This window comes from Nelumbo lutea, chromosome 3 (assembly GCF_056320005.1).
Source record: "Nelumbo lutea isolate HS-2025 chromosome 3, American lotus-T2T, whole genome shotgun sequence".
In the NCBI taxonomy this organism is placed as follows: Eukaryota; Viridiplantae; Streptophyta; class Magnoliopsida; order Proteales; family Nelumbonaceae; genus Nelumbo; species Nelumbo lutea.
Window position 1 is genome coordinate 20,277,547 of NC_142686.1, and position 17,766 is coordinate 20,295,312.

A 17,766-nucleotide genomic window follows, 5' to 3' on the forward strand; every position below is an offset into this window, starting at 1 on the left:
TATGGATGTTTTTAGTGAGTCAGGATCACCTGCCCATGAGAATTCTGCCCACGCCTACCCACAATACACTATCCCCCCATAAATTGAGAACATCTCCCCCTGCATAATACTATGCAAAGGATAAAATGTTCTCCATGTATGATTCCAATAAACATGGGCAGAATTCTTGTGGGCAGGAGATCCGGGCTCAGTCATGGCAGGAACAGAAGCAGCATAGATCAGTGTTGATATTTGCAGAAAGAAGAAATAAAGAGAGAAAAGAATTGAACTTAGGCACTTTCAACTAACATCTTTCGATCAGTGTTGATATTTGCAGAAATTCTAGTTCCCCTAAATTGTACATATATTGTCTTCGATCGATTGTGATTATACCCTTTATTGGAAAGAAAGAGATTTATTAGCATATTTTATGGGTATTTTTGTCATATTAAATTTAGATGAAATGATTCAAGTGATGGGTCGAGATAATTTTTGTCATTTAGAAAAATATTATTTGCAGTCAGATCAGATGCACTACTTTATCATGAGACCAGATGGCAACTTTTATTCAAGAGATACTTCTTTCACAAAACTTCTGATAGAAAGTTCTTAGAGTTAGGGGTAGATTTGAGCTGAGCCGAATATCTGATTATTTGAGCTCAGTTCATCAAAAAACTATGAGACTTGAGCTCAAACTGGAATTCGGCTAGACTCAAAAGTTTGTAAGTTTGAGTTCAACTTGGCTCAAGCTCAACTGTGAGTCAAATTTTTTATAAAAATAAAAACTATACATATAAAAACATTTTTTATTTTACACATAAAAATTAAGAATTATAAAAACTAGTTATTATTATACATATAAAAAATATTTATAAAAAATAAAAGCTTGGTTAAGCTTGTGAATCTCATGAATCGAGCTTTATTGGGTTTGAGCTCAACTTGAAATCCAGTTTAGATTGAGCCAAATCTAACTTTTCACAAGTCAAGCTTCAATAACTTGTGAAAAACCCGATTCATGTCCACCCCTACTTGGAATTATCTAAAAGTTGGGTAAACTTTTGCTCGCCTGAGGAAGCTTTCATGTGGCTGCTTTTGGCTATGTAAGGTAGGCCTCACCTGAACAGCCTATAAATAATGTTTGGTGAAAAATACCTAAGGTCCAAAACAGCTGTGTTTTTTTACAGAAAAAAAAAAAAGAAAGAAAAAGTTTAATTTTTTTTTGTGAAACTTCTTTAATTAGGGCCCATTTGGGAGGGCTTCTATATTGATTGAGCTACATTGACTGTATCATTGTGGAAAAACCACCTAAGATAGCTTCACTGAAAAGTCAAATTTTGAACATTTTGATTTTTTATCAAACATGGCTTCACAGATTTCCGAGTTTCTCAGCTCATGTAACACGAGAAGCTACTGCATTAAAGCCCTCCTAAACAGCCAACAAGTTAATTTTACAAAGCAATTCAGCCAACCCTCCCAAGCTGACCCACATTGTCAGTAAAACCAGGGAGATTTTAGATAATTTTCCTGAAATTTGTCTATGCATAATATACTATGAAGATGGGTATACCAGTTATTTCATTTCTTATGTTGTCAATTAATTGACTTTCTATAAGGCTATGTTTATACAGAAAGAGAGATGGAAAGTTGAGAGAGTTTTTAACAAAATTTACGGATATACTAAATACTGCTCTGAGGGAGGTTTTAGAAAGTTTATGATAATCTTTATTTACCATCTACAAGAGAGCTATAGGTATATATATATAGGTGGTTTCCAACATATAGACACCGCCAGATGGCAATCTCCTACATAATAGGCTTAGGATTTGCAGAGAAGCCCACAATATAAGAAAGCTGATAGCATTATATATCCTGGGGATACAACTAGTTTTGGATTCGCACTCGACTCTACAAGAACTTGCATGAGTTCACTGGCTTTTTCATAACCTGATTCAGAATTAACATGTCCTATAAAGTTTGCATTGTGCAAAGGATTAGGTCTGTAACTCTGCACCTAGGTCACCCATCACAACACCCTATATAGCCATGATCAACATTGGGTAATGGCCTGAGAAATTTTAGGTATTTTTTGTTAAAGGTCCAATTTCGATTGTGGAAAAACATGATATCCGAAAATTTTGTGACCAATCAGCTAGTATATCATAAACATGTTAACCAATCAGATGGAATTGATTAAAATTCATGGGTAGATTTTGATTGATCAAAACTCTTTCAATATCATATCTTTCAATATCATAAATTTTATATTTCAGTTAGGGTTTACCCAATTTAAAGATTTTAAATATCAGGCTTGAATAAGGGTTTGGACTCGTTAAAAACTTAAACAAATTCCCAGCCCAACTCGACTCAAGTTGCACCCCTAATTTCAGGGCAAGAAAATATTTTCACTCTCCCCCGTTTTGTATATGTGGCTCATGCTTTAATTAATTAAGCAGTATCAGAAGAAAAATATGTATTTTTCACTCTACCCCTCTTACACAAATTAAAGAGAAGATAGCCATGAGGTTGACAAATGTCCTCCTAAGAAGGACAGAATACAAGTTGAGAAATGTCCTCCTAGGCAGGTCAGAAAACAGTAACTTGAAATAATATACAAGTATGGACAAAGCAAATATGGCACTGAATTGTCATATCCTCAACATGGAGGAAGCAATTCTTGTGTCTAAAGAAACAAAAGATAAAAGAGGAAGAACAAAATCCTCAATCACTTGAGAGTTGAGAGTTGAGACTACCCACATGGTGCAAAGAGTCTTCTTTGTCAGCATTCTGGTTATTCTTTCTGACGTGTTTGTTTGTTTTTAAGCTTCCATCTCTGTCGTCTGTCTTTCTCCAAATCCACCCTAGAATTTGCATTATTTGGTCATCACTTGGTTTGCTGGCCTCCTTAGTTACGAGGCCCACTTGCTTCCATCCATATCAACTGAACTGACCTTCTATGCATGGAGATTCGTCTTCATCTAGTAAGAACCTCGGGCACTGTATTTGCATGTTATCGTGGATGAGAATGCATGTTTGTGTATGAGAGTGAGAGAGAGAGAGAGCCCAACTACTATATTTGAGCTATCCTCCAGTGGAAAGCAGGCTATATAGGTTGATAGTTGATGTGGATTGGTGAATAGAAGACATGGACAAAGTCTGGTCCAGAATGATTAATTTAATTGAATTATAAATGCTAGTTGAGTGCCGAGAAGAAGAGAGATTGGTAGAATGAGCTGAGGGGAGAGAGGAAAACAAATGCACTAAAATTTTCGGGTGGTTCTCAAAAATAAAATCAACCATTTTGTTGAAGGGACGGGATCTAGTAAGCAGAATAAAAAATGCGTTAAATGAATACTTGATAAATATTTTGATAACTGTTATAAGTGGATGTTAATTTTTTTTAAAGGATGGGTTGGGAATATTTTAAGGGACAGATAGGTATAAAAAAAATTTCTAAATACTCATTTAACGTGCTTACAACCTTATACCTAACTGATCTAAACTATTTGTTGAGCACCCTCTAATGGGGGATTGGATCCCAGTAATTGGGGCCTTCTATGGTTGGGTTGGAGCTAACCAATGTTTCAGCTTCATTGTCACCATCTTAACCCTGGACCAATAACTAATAGAGTCGGTCAATTTGTCACCTTCCCCCCCACACCCCCACCCACACACCACACACACACCCCCCCAAAATAGCCTATACTTCTCATGCCCCACAACCCACTGACTATTAGTGGGCCTAAGTTGGACCACAGTATTTAAAAAAATGTTACTTAATCCGCTAAAGTATCTACTACCATCATCTAAGCCTTGTCTTAATTATATGGATCCCGCTACATGAATCATCTTTTCGATGTCATTGTATTGTGTTTGATGTCACATCTATTGTTAAATCATGCTCACTTATTCATATCTCTTTTGGTCTGCCCATTTGGCCATTTTAGCCCCTTCAACTTGTATCCAATCATTTTTTCTTAGAGGTGTTGTAGGTGGTATTCTATGGATATGACTAAGCTATTTAAATGTATTTTCTCTTGTTTTATTATCTATTAGAGCTATTCCTTAGTTCTTTAAATGACTTCATTTCTGAATTTATCCTTTCTATTTTTTTCTACTCATCCATTTCAGCTTAAGGTCATGTTTGGGAGTGCTAATGCTAAAAATAACTGCTTAAAAATAGGTGTTTATTCGAATAAACACTATTTTGCATTTGGCACCCAACTTTTTTAAATGCTTATTTTAAAAAATAAGCACTTAAATAAGAAATTGTGGCTCTTTTGTCCTTCATTTTCTTTCACACTTTCAAAACATCCAATCCAAAGTGAATGAATAAAAGTACTTTGATAAAAGTGCTTTTATAAAAGTACTTGTACAAAAGTGCTTTCATAAAAGTACTTTGATAAAAACACTTCTTTAAAATACATTTATAAAAGTGCTTTTATAAAAGTACTTCCGTAAAAGTACTTTTATAAAAGTACTCTTGTAAAAGTGCTTTTGTAAAAGTACTTTCACAAAGGTGCTTTCGTAAAAGTACTTCCATAAAAGTACTTTTATAAGAGTGCTTTCATAAAAGTACTTTCACAAAAATGCTTTCGTAAAAATACTTTACTTTCGTAAAAGTAATTTTTTATAAAAGTGCCTTTGTAAAATTGTTTTTGTAAAAGGGTTATAATTGGTATTCTAAAAATTCACTGGGGACAATTATGGGAGAAAAAAATGAATAAATGCTTATTGTATGAGCACTTAAAAAATGCTGAAATTTCGGGCTTAAAAAATAAGCCCTTATTTTTAAGATAAGCACTTATTTTAGGCTTATTTCCCAAACACTAATAAGTGCTTAATGGTATGGTCCTCGTCCAAATAAGCACTTATTTTTAATGACTTCTAAACATGGCCAATGCATCTTTACCAAACCCTCTTTTTTTGGATATATTATTTCTTGATTGCCTAACCAGGGGTGGAGATAGGATTTTTTATTGAGGGGAGCCAAAACCTAGAAAACATGGATAGGGGGGCCAAAAGTTAGAAAAAATGAATAAAGGGGGTAAAATACAAATGAAACTTAAATAAATTTAAAAGGAACTTTAAAGGCATAGGGGGCCATGGCTCCCCCCCGCCACCCCCTGGCTCCGCCCCTATGCCTAACACTGATCTATAAGATATTGTATTTAAGAATTCAACTACGATATATTTTGAATATTTAATGAATCGTTAAATAAAATTTTCAATCAATCAGGTTAAAGATATCACATTATCTATTTATTTTTTAACTATCATAAAATATATTTACTATTAAAGACCTTAACAATATTGCAGTTGCTTTATTATTGCTTCAATTTTTTTTCTTCATGGTGCAGTACTCATATGCACCATAGCCCCCTGCGTACATTTAAATCACAAATATATAGACCTATTATTTTGGTTAGAAGACTGGATGTTGGGGGTTGGAAATAATTAATTGGGGATTAGAAGGCTACGCTTGGACCTCAGAAATTCTCCAGAAGCACGAGAACAAACTTAAATAATGAACCATCTTAGCTAGAATACAATCGGCTTTATTATGATAAATTTTGATGCATTTCTTCTTCGAAGAGAGTCAGTAAAGAGTTCTTATTTTGACTTTAACTTGGTGCATCCAACCAGTCAATACCACAACCTTACAATCGGGCAAAGAAGGCTCTTTCTTGGGTGTAGGGTTGTCAATGGACCGGTTTCGGGTTGGACACCGTCTGAATCGGAAGTAATATGGATGGACTAGATGGTCCTAAAAATAATATGGACGTGGACCGGTCTAAACATGAATATTCTATTCATGGAATGGATCGAAAGTGGACAAAGCCATTAGTTCGAATGGTCTGTTCAATGTTCATTTTCGCTTGAACTTTGAAGCATCAAATGTGGAAGCTTTCAAAGGCTAGGGTTCAGCGCCTCTGCGCCTCCATAGCTCCATCCTCAGTCTTGTTGGCTGACAGCGATATTTCGTTTGATCACCTGATTTTGTTATTTCACAATGCCTGATGCCATGTTCTCTCTCTCCCCTACATTTGAGCCATTGTCATTTGCCCAACTATATTCATAGTTATCTTACCCTGTACATATATTTAACTATTATTTGGGTTACCAGGCCTTGATCATTTGGGTTAGGCTTTCTATTTCTTTTAGGACAAGAAATTAGGTTGGATATGTAATTGAAAAACCCACTTCACTTATTGGACCATGAACAATAAATTTGTTTTTTAACATACCTAATAAAAAAAATATCATCACTGATTAGATTTTAAGTTTTTTTTGCCTAAAATAATTGATTTTCTTGTTTATATTTTGGCCTTTGATGCCTTTACTTTCAGATGTTAAATTTGTTTTTTCAATTTGGGCATTTTACTCTTTCATTTTAAGTGAAGTCTATGCATATGATGTCCTAAACTTGATCTCTAAGGTAAGTTCATGTGTTGACAAGTACATAGAATAGAAAAAAGCTCTAAAGGGTTGCTCTCATTAGAGAGCCTGTGGAAGTAGATATCAGCCATGTGATGGTATATGAGGAATTGGCTGCAGTGGACTACTGCTCTATGTCAAATTCTACATGCCAGAGCTATAAAAGATATGAAAAGATATTAATAGGAGTTTGAAGACCGTACAAACGCCGGTAAAAATCACTAAAGCACCTTGCACAAATATTCCTGCATGATCCAAATATGCTCCCTAACATGGAGGAACATTTTACTTGTTTTTTATGTTTCTCTTTGACCGATTGCAGAGCATATTTTTGTTTTTGTTGTATCTTAAGACCTGTTATTTGGGGTGTTTAAATAAAAGTTAACCCCACCTTACTTTGATATTTCAGATTGAATTGACTGAATCTTCATCACCTGCTTCATTGTCACTGCTACTGCTCCCACTCTCACTGTTGTTCTCATTGCTCCCAGTTGAACTTGAAATCTGCTCATCTTTTTCTTCACCATTCACCTGAGCCCTCAAGGCCTCTACGGCATTAGGGCCCTTTTCTGCCTCATCATCACTGACATTGAGGATTGGAATCTCTAAAGGTAATTTCCCAAACAAATTGTTCTGATAGACATAGAGATATCTGAGGGTTGGAATCTTCCAAATGCTTATGGAATCTCTCCAGTCAGTCTGTTTGTAGACAATGCAAGTTCCTCTAGTTTACTCAAAGATCCCAACTCACTTGGAACTTTGCCTTCGAGTTGGTTTTTCTACAAGAGTAATTCCTTCAAGGAACTACAAGTCCCAATCTCTGGTGGAATTACCCCTGACAAAGTTCTCATTGAGGTAAAGTAGCTCCAATTTAGTTAGTAATCCAAAGGAAGAGGGGATCTGACCTGTTAATTTATTACCCAGAGTTGCAATTATCTTTAGCCACTGCAATAGCCCAAGCCTGATGGTATTTCTCCATCAAATTGATTGTAAGTCAAGACCAACTCTTGCAAATTCCTGCAACTACCTGAACCCCCCAACTTTATCTTGCCCTCAAGTCTGTTCGAACTGACATCCAAGTAAGCAAGGAACTGAAGATTGTTTAGGTTCTTAGGCAAAACTCCAACTAACTGGTTCTCAGTACGATAGAGTTCTTCCAATTTAGTACAATTCCCAATAGATTCTGGTATCATCCCTGATAATTGATTACTATAGAGCCATAGAGATGAGAAGGTTTATTGAGACGTTAATGGTAGTGACCCACAACTAAACCGCTAGATGATGCAGTAAACTGCTTGTGTGAAATGAAATCATATCCTTTTATGTTGACTTTTAATGGCTTTCAGATGACGTTAATGGCTTTCAAATCAGACCAGATGACGCAGTAAACTGCTTGTGTGAAATGAAATCATATCCTTTTATGTTGATTTTTAAGTATGGAAAGCAGTTTTTGAGGAAAACATTTAATTTGGATTGGATTGGGTCAATCCAGTCTATTTGCATTTCAATTGGACTGGACTGGATCCGGTTTGTATGGGATTTGGTCCAGTCCATTTGTAAATGGACCAATGTTGGACTGGACCAGATTGGATCAAATCCAGTCCAATTGACAGCTTTACTTGGGTGGTCATAGTATCTAGGTTACATAATTAAGAGGGTTTTTGCCAACGTCAGTGATTCTGATTTTATTGATTCCAAAAGTTGGAATCACTCAAAAACTAGTCTTGTCTCACTTTCATTGATTCCGAAAGTTGGAATCACTCAAAAACACCACAAACTTGTTCTTGGTAAGTCACTTACCAGTATAAATGTAAAGGAAAATCCCAGCCCAAATCCGGTCCATGAACAGGTCTAATGGGAACCAAAATCCTATTAACTAACTTTCCACCCTCTCAAAATCCAAAAAAAGAATGCCCCATGAAAGGGTTCAGATTTCCACTTCACCAAATCCTCTCGTTATAGTCGCACATTACGAATATCTCTTGTACTTATTGTATATATATGCTTTTATTCTTGGAGAAATGTTTACAATGCATGACTGCATATACTGTGAGGTGGGTGTGAGGAGGAAATCATTAGAATGAATTTCACGGGGATCCATTTCACTTATATTTCTGAATGCCTGGGAAGAAAAAATAGAAATAGGCAGCAACCAAAAATAATGTTTTATATATGATATTTCCATCTTCATGAGAAACTGTTCAACAAAATGATTTCTTTCTTGAAAAAACACCTAAAAAGAAAAACAGAAACCTTGGTGAACACCCCCATAATTAAATGAGTACATCAAAATTTGTTCTTTAGGTCGTGTTTGGTTGTAATGCAAATAAATGTGCGCTGATGCAAAACTATAATAGTGCAAATGATTTGAATGTAATTTTTTTTATCTATTTTTATTTTAATTTTTAGCTTATTTTAATTTATTTGATTGCAGTACAAATGAAGTAAATCAAGATCCAAAGCAGAATAAAATAAAACCCAAAATAAAATTAAACGAGAATTTGCATTCCCATACATTTGTAGTAATGCAAATAAAATTGCACTGCAACCAAACACAGCCTTATTTTAAATTTGGGGAATGCTTGCAGTCAACTTTTAGTGTTAAATCTACACCATGATTAATCCATCTAACCTGGATTTGCATGTATAAATGTTTTCAATCTTTAGATAATCAGTATTTTAAAATACAATAAAAGGATATATGGTAGTGCAATTGATTTGGGCACAAATCTGATTTATTTTTGTTTCATATTTTATCTTGTTGTATTTGATTGCAATACAAATGAAGCAAAATAATACCTGAAGGAGAGTAAAGTAAAACCTAAACCGAAGTTAAATCAAAATTTGCATTCCCATGCATATATACTAGTGCAAATATTAAAATTGCACTGCAACCAAACACAGCCAGATTCTTGCAAGGTGCATTCTTTGCATACGTCTCAAATCTGTTAGATAACTTTGATCCATATTGCCATATTGCATGGAGATCGGAAGTGCAAAATTTTCAGTTTTGTTTTTTTGTTTTTTGTTTTTTTTTTTTTTTCTGGGTTTCAACTTGAACTCTGAACCCAAGAAACTAATACTCGGGAGATGGAAGAAGACATTGAGCATCTTGGTTAAGTTGAGCTGCAAAAATGGAGAAATGTTAAAGCATCTTTTGTACATGCATGGATTCAGAGAATGGGTATCGTGTCTATTCCATGGCCAAGCAACAAAGACCGCTAGCTGATAGATAGGTATGGTTTACCTATAATTCCAGCAATTATTCCATAAGATCCCATGATGATCCAGTGTTGGTAATAGTAATATTGATAATGATTGATAATGAGATTTTAGATCAACTTTAAGGGGGAAAACCATCTATTGATGATGTTATCTACTCTAATCTTGGTCCATATTGGAATCTTTTAATTTCATGGAGATGCCTTCGATGGACTGTGGTTATGTGGTCGAGCTTTTGGACCCATTGATCACTGCTGTTGCCTTGTCCGGACTACCCATTGATCACTGTTGTTGATCTATCATCTTAAGAATAGACCATCTTCATAGAAATGTGCCGGCCAGCCGGTGGAATGTTGTTATCAAATTTTGCTTGAGAGGGATCCGTATTGTTGTTTTTTCTTCTACTCATATATGGATATGGATGTTTAGTTAATCAATATATGCATAGTCTCTGAGACCGATCACTTTGTGCAAAAAAAAAAAAAAAAGTCAGAAGTTAGAATCGCATTCAGTCTACCCCTATCAAGACCCTAGATAATTGAGATGGGTAACGTCTCAAATTACAAGGTTTTGCAATTTATACATTTGTTGGCAAGGTAAAGCTGGGGTGAGGAATGGTCTCTTTGAAAGATAAAAAATGGTCGTATGAACAGGGAAGTGAAGATCTTTGAGTTGAAGATGCTGGAAATGGGTGTAACTTGTAAGTACTAGGTAATAGATTGCTTGGGATCGAATGATTTATGATACAAGGATGATTCCTATTTATAGAGAGGATCCCGAGATCCTAAAAGGTAGGAGATGAGGATATTTGCTCCGCATTGGGAAAGGGAATATTTGATTCGCTATCAATTATTGGATGCGCTACTGAGGTATCGCCACATGTCTCATGAGGATTTTCTCAGGGATTGACTTTTCTTATCCTTGAAATCCTTCATTATGCACGTGTGCTACTACCCTTTTTGTGCATTATAACTAATCCTATATAGCAATAGTGACGTCAACATTCAGCGGTTGGTGCTTCATCGATTCCACATGGTGGTTCGCAGGGTTATTTGCTGTTGTGGGTCTGTGTGCGTCTAGGCACACGCGGGCCTCACCATGGTTTCGACCTAATGTCCCTTCTAACCCATCGTCAAGGGTGGATTTGCGGGCTGTGAGTTCATCGCACATTATAGCAGGCGTAGTTTCACCACACGTTGTAGCAGGTGTAGCTTCATCGCACGCTCAGGTGGGCTTGGGTCCTTTGGACTGGTCCCTATGGAGTTTCTTTAGGTTCGGGTGTTGACTGAGCTTGGTGGACCGTGGATTTATCGCGGTTTTGCTTCGTGTATTGCAAGTTTATCGCAAAGGTGATAGTGTGTCGTAAGTTCATCGCGACATGGGGGTCAATTGCAAGATGCTCACATATGCTTCTATGGTGTTAATCTTGATGTCTAAGTGTTCTTTAAGGGTCTGAGTGAGTGGAATATATCTACAATATTTATATTCGTATTCCTTTTAAACTAAGCCTTAGGCTGTATTTAGTTGCATTGTAATTTTATTTGCACTAGTATAAATGCATGGGAGCGCAAATGAAAAAAAATACAAACTCTCATTTAATTTGGTTTTGGACTTTATTTTATTTTGCTTCATGTCTTAATGCAAATTTATGTGCATTGCAACCAAACACAGTCTTAGGAGTAAAAGATGAAGTAAAATGATACGGTTTCCAGTTTATATCAAAATAGAATTTAGGAAGGTGGTGTTTGTATCAGTTAGGAGTGTAAATCATATAGTTACAATCAAAGGTATATGAATTTGAGTTGGGTGCAGAATTTGTATGTAGCAGAGATTTGTAGTGCAAAAAAATATATTTAAGAGGACAGATAAGTAAGTGTTAGAGAATAAAAAACCATTCAGGAATCTCACTTAATAATTTAAGCTTTTATATTAAACAGTTTTTTGAAAAGGTTTAAGTGCTTGTTTGACCAAGTGGTCTGGTGTTTGATTGTTGTCGTCCCATTAAAAGTAATTAAATTTAGCACAAGGTATGGGTGGACCTGTCCTTATCCATGCTTCAAGCCTGATGGGTTTTTTTGGGTAAGGGGGCATATTAAAGAATAAAAACCTAATCAGGGATCTCATCTAACTGCTTAAGTTTTTAGGTTGGACAGTTTTTTGAGAATACGGTTATTAAGCCTTCTTTACAGGGACTACATGGTCACTCCAGACCTTGTCATCTTGGTGCTAACCTTTCTCTACAAAGCACAACACGATCATTAACACCTTGTATACTTTGTTATGCACCTCATTTCTTTATTTATTTTTACCAATAATTATGCTGATTAATAACTTCCCAAAACCAGCATGGATGTAGGGGTGTCAATGAACCGGGTTTGGGTTGGACCCTTCGAAGTACAATCAATTTAAACGGATTGGACAGACCAATAAGACATATTAAATTGGATCAGTCCAGACTTAATGGTCTAAAGCATTTATTGTATTGCATTGAATCCAATACCGGGTCCATAGACAGAAGAAAAGAGTATGGGTGTCAGTAGACCAGCTTTGGGTTTGGCCCAATCTAAATTAAAGCTAATTGAACAGATTGGACGGTCCAGACATGAAATTAGACCAGCAAGAATGGTTCAAAGTATTCATCAGGTTGAATTGAACCTGATCCATCTGTAATGAATTCATAATAGACTGGATTGGATTGGACCAATATCCAGTCCATTGCAACCCAAACGCACCTAATTGTTGTTCTGTTTGGGGCTTTTTCAAAAGTTTGAAACTTCAAGAATGAGGAGATTTTCAGGCGGAATCTCACGCATGAGTAAGGGTGTCAATTACACATAAACCAAGTCCAATCCAATCCAATAAATACTTTGAATCATTAAATTGGACTGATCCAAATCAATATGTTTTGTTGGTCCATCCAATTCATTCAAATTGATTTTGATGTAGATGGGGTATAATCTAAAACCGATCCATCAACACCCCTACGCATGAGAAAAGGGGAACATGAAAGCACGATGCCCACCTTGGTTGGGCTGCTTCAGGCCTCAACCGTGAAGTCACATTGGGGAATAAATCATAGCCTTTTAACGGGTTTGAATGGTCTATCAGGTTGATCACCCATTGGAATTGAACCTTCAGAGCCTCCACCCAACTCTGGTTCGGCACCACAGAATTTTGCATGTGAGATTAAACTCTGCCCGTTTGGGAGGGCTCAAGCACAGCAGCTTCTGGTTCTTGCTTTTCGAGGTGGATGACCTATAGTCAAGAGAGCCCAAACCGGCTATTCGGCTATCAATCAATTATTTATTGGGCTGTCCATGTTAGCCTCTTTAAATAGCTTATCTGGAGTGCCTCAAAAGGAACTGAACCAGCTTAACTGAATGTTCTGGGTGCCTTTGCCAGGTTTCAGAAGGAGGACCCAAAGAAATAACGGAAAAGAAGAAGAAGATGGAATCTCTTTCAAAGGGTCTAGACCTAAATGGATTCCATTTGAAATTTTGCACTTTTTTTTTCTTTTGTTTTTTCATGGGCTAGTCCTTAATTCCCACAATCCCCACCCTAACCTGGTGAGGGCATAATTTGGTAGAGGTAAAAGTTGGACTTTGGAGTGTACCTGACTTGAAGAATTTACAGAAGCATCAGGCCCAGTCCTCAGGGCCAAGGCCCATTGAAATTTTAAGAAATGCTCAACCCAAGTTGCAGCCCTAGGATTTGATCCTAGGTCTCCACAGCCACAAGCAGCTAGAGACTTTGTCAATTGAGCAAGTAGGTACCTTCTTACCAATTTATAATATAAGAACAACGATTCTATTTTTTTACTCTACTGTTTTATCACTTTGATTCAAATTTAACCTCCTAGAATCATGTTGTTCGAAATTTGAATGGATAATGGTGTATGAAGTTAAAATAAGGATAAAAGACATTCAGAAATTGATGGAAAAACACTTGATGTTTAATGGAACCCTCCTCAATAAAATAACAATCTTCAGAAAAAAAGGTCACTGGATGTCTTAAAAGGCATTTAAGAAGTGGCCGGGCAGAAACCACAATTCCAGAGTCGATTTGTATTGAAAGCATTTTCATGGGTAAAAAGTTTTGTTTGAAGAAAGTAGGCTGTTTTGACTGTAACACCCCCCCCCCCCCCTTTTATAAATTATGATTATGAAAGTAATCTACTTCTTTTGACACATTAAGAGGGGAGAGAGAGAGAGAGGTATTTGGGGTCAAATTCCATCAAACTCCACTAAGAAGATGAACAAGAAAAATGTGGATATTTTGTAGAGAAACAGTCAGTGGAATGATAACTATATGGGTCTTCCACTGAAGAAGATGATGTGGAGTTCCACTTCCTAGTGACCAAGTTCCTAATAGAAACCACACCTTTCTTTTTACTTTCCAGCATATGAATTATGAAACACTCTTGCTTTTCCACATTTCAGCTTTTGGATCAGGGTAAATTCATCAAACACCTCTTCCGCGTCCCCAAGCCGCCGCGCCCACTTACCTAATCCACATTGGAACACTGTTCCCATTCCTTCTTTAATTTGTCAAACATGGGGAGCTACTCCATAATTAATGCTATGTATAAAATGTATCAACTAATACATCACATTTCACTTTTCTGTGTATTGTTTGCCTTTGTGGTGTGCCCGGGGCAGCATTAACAGTGCAAAGGTTACGTACATGGAACTAGGATCTAAACTTTTCTTTTAGTTTTACAATCAATTTTGATAGATATCCATGGTTTGGGCTGAAATTAGACTTGGGTGCACATGGAACTTATGAGAATTGAAACAAGTTTTTTAGTGCACTTGCATTCGATGTGGATTTCATCCCATAGGATCCGATTCAAATTCGAGTGTGTTTTTTTACTTTTTTTTTTTTATTTTATTTCTTATATATATATAAGGTATTCGAAGAGTTTTGACCTTCCATGAATTTTGATGAATATCATGTGATTGTTCATCTCTTTTATGATACCAGTTGATTGATTGTAAGTTTTTCACATATTATGTTTTTCCCTTATCATAGTCAAACCCAAAAATATATAATTTATATATAATAAATTCAATATTTCATATTTATATTAATTTATTATATACAAATTAAAAATTCTTAATATTTTATTTTTTCTTAAATTTCTTTCTTTATTAAAAAAACTGAAGCAAAATCAGATTAAATTAAAATCCAATCTGATATCTCGAAATCTGGTAATATTTTGGATCGGATTCATCCGAATCCAACCCTGCCGTTTACAGCCCTACCTACAGATGGTGGATCCACCCATTAAAGGGCAATCCAATTTTTCCTTATGGTGTATTGGGTTTCATATTTTATATTTTTTTGGAAATCCTAAGATTGACTCCATCAAAAAAAATTGGGAGAATGTCTGTTCAGCTCACCTCAAAATTCTTAGTCTCACCATACAGGTGGGACGAATCCTGACTGTAGATTGATACCAAATCCATGGGCAAAATGCGGTTTAAGGGAGGCTACTATTAAACCAACCAAACTTCTGAGTTCTGGGTTTTCCCAATGCAAAATTGTGAATAAGTATGAGCTTCTTCTTACCTTTGGAGGATGTTTCAAGGGAAATAAATATCAAACATCCATAATGGGTTATGGGCCCAAATGTCTGGTTGCAAGTGTTCTACAAGGTTTGTTTAATTTCTTTTGTTTATGTCATCATGTCCTCAGTTTAGTATCCTCGTGGATCTCATATTACCTTGCTTTAATTAACTTCTCTGAGTTTTCCTTTTCCTAATAATCAATTTGACGGTCTGGATTGCCCTTAACTGCAACAAATCACGTGTTGCGCTCTCACGACCACATCTTTGGTAGTAGCTAGCTCAATTTAATTACTCATTTAATTGTGACTTAGAGAGAGAGAGAGAGAGAGTTGCAGTAAAGGAATAGGAAGTGCCAAAATGAGGCCATGATGGCTTCATCCCGCTTGAGACAGTTGAGTGAGAAAATACTGTAAGACAGCCCGATACGTTACATTCTTTATACTGGCTGATAAAGTATAGATCAGAGGCTTTCATTATACTGACGATTGATCCCCAGAAAACAGGGGAAGAAAACACATAAACAGTCGTTACCAGAGCTTATTTTCATATAAAGAAAGATTATAGATCATGACAATATTCATTATTTACATATTCCCGGAAAGCTCTAACAGAAGCTGCAAAAGCTTGAAAGAAGGAACGAAAGAAAAGAAAAGAAATGAAAAAATAAAGATAAAAGAAGAAGAAGAAGAAGAAGAAGAAGAGCTACTAAAATTTTGCATCTCTGAAAAAAACAAAATCCTCATCATCTTCTGAAGGCCCCCTTGTTCGAGGCCAGTAAGCGGAAGGAACTTAAACTTGTTCGCTAGCGTTTGTTGAACAAACGGGCTTGGCGATGAACGTCGGCTTGTATTCTCCCGGCATGACGACAACAACCTTCGGCTCAGTGTCGGGCGGTGAGCTGATGGGGTTCGCTGGTTTTTCCTCAGTTTGTTGGGACGAGTTGTCTGAAGACTTTCGGTGGGTGCAAGCCAAGACAAGCAATGCCAATGCTATGAGGCCCAACATGGCCGCTATGCCGGCAAAGAGGTAGGGCATCGGAGAATTCCATCGCCGGAAACCGGTGGCAACGGTAGCTGGAGCATGTGTAGTTGCACTCACAGGCCTCATCTTAGCTCTTTGTTTGCCGCTCTCTTCTCTCTTTCTTGTTTTTTTCTCTTTCCGTCTCTCCTTTTCTCCACTCCTTTGTTCGTAGCTTTGCAAAGTGCAACGAAATGAAATTGATGATGTGTAGCTAATACTTATAGAGGAGAGACCAGGCGCTAAAATACCTTCTAATTATAAAAGCTAAATTTTCAATATGACCCTAGGATCTAAGCAAGCTTACTATAAAAGCTAAATTACTAAAATACCCAGTTTTGATATTTGTTAGAATAAAAGCGTGTTTACGCCTACTGGATCGGGTCACACTCTCTTAACTTTCAAGGCTATGTTTGGTTTGAAGGAAAATATAGGGAAAAGAAGAAAAATGTAGGGAGACGTTTACAAATCTTGTGTTTCCCTGTCTTTCCTTATCTTTTTCTTCAAACTTAAGGAAATTTATGGGTATAGACATGAATTATCGGGTTGATTTAAAGGGATAATTTGGTAACTGAACCATTCAAGATGATCAACTTTATTTATTCGTATGAGGGTTGTTTCGTAAATCTCCTCCAGTAAGAAATTCATGTTTGATGAATGACGTAACCAACAGGAAACCATGGAGAATGTGTATGTGTGCAATAGTTGTTGTGCGCTTTATCTTGGAAGCGGACCCAGTACCGGGCCCATTTTCCACACACTTAAATTTATTAAGCTTTTTTTTTCCTCTTTCCAGAATGTCCAGCAATTCATTTGCCTTCAAATCAATATTGGTTAGACCACAAAGCTTTCTCCTGTTTAAATAGCACATACTGAATTATCCATTTTAAGCAGGGCGGGGGGAATTTTGACCCGACCTGCCAGACCTAACCCAAATCAACCTGACCCGCTACTTTTCATTTATTTACTTCTTCATATTATCACTTGGCCAGAAGAAACAACTGATCAGCTTTAGTTAGTAAGTTTTGTGGGATTGGTAATGTTTGATAACAATGCAAAGAAAAACTTTGTCATCAGAAGACGTTGATATCTAACTCCATACCCCACAAATATACGTTATGATTCATGCTTTTTTGATATCTCTATTTTTTTACAATTGCCAATTATACAAGTAGCTGATGATACAATGGCATCTGATCAGTTGTGTAGCAAGATAACTAATCCATGGGAGTGAGAGTGACTATTACCACGTCTAGAAGCCAAATTTCATTCATTCCATGAGAGTTGGGGTTGTTAGATTTATACATATATATATTCTTGTTGTTTTTCCTTTACTGTTTTGCATTGCAATTTCATTTGCATTAACGGTGCAAAAGTATGGTAGTGTAAATGGGTTGAATGCAAATTCTACTTTTAATTATTTATGTTTTAAACTTTACTTCATGTTATCTGTCTACATTAAATGAAGTAAAATATAACTTAAAGCAAAGTAAAGCAAAATCCCATTCACTCTTTCTAACTTGTTCTTGCGTGCATTTGTGCT

The 17,766-nt window shown here is 36.3% G+C and overlaps 1 protein-coding gene across 1 annotated transcript; it reads right to left on the reverse strand.

Moving 5' to 3' along the window:
* Positions 1-15,733: 15,733 nt before the first annotated feature.
* LOC148863434 (protein GLUTAMINE DUMPER 5-like) lies at positions 15,734-16,422 on the reverse strand. Its single transcript, XM_088979290.1, has one exon. It carries the CDS (start codon positions 16,311-16,313, stop codon positions 15,996-15,998), a length of 318 nt encoding a protein of 105 aa, XP_088835416.1. The 5' UTR covers positions 16,314-16,422; the 3' UTR covers positions 15,734-15,995.
* Positions 16,423-17,766: the final 1,344 nt, after the last annotated feature.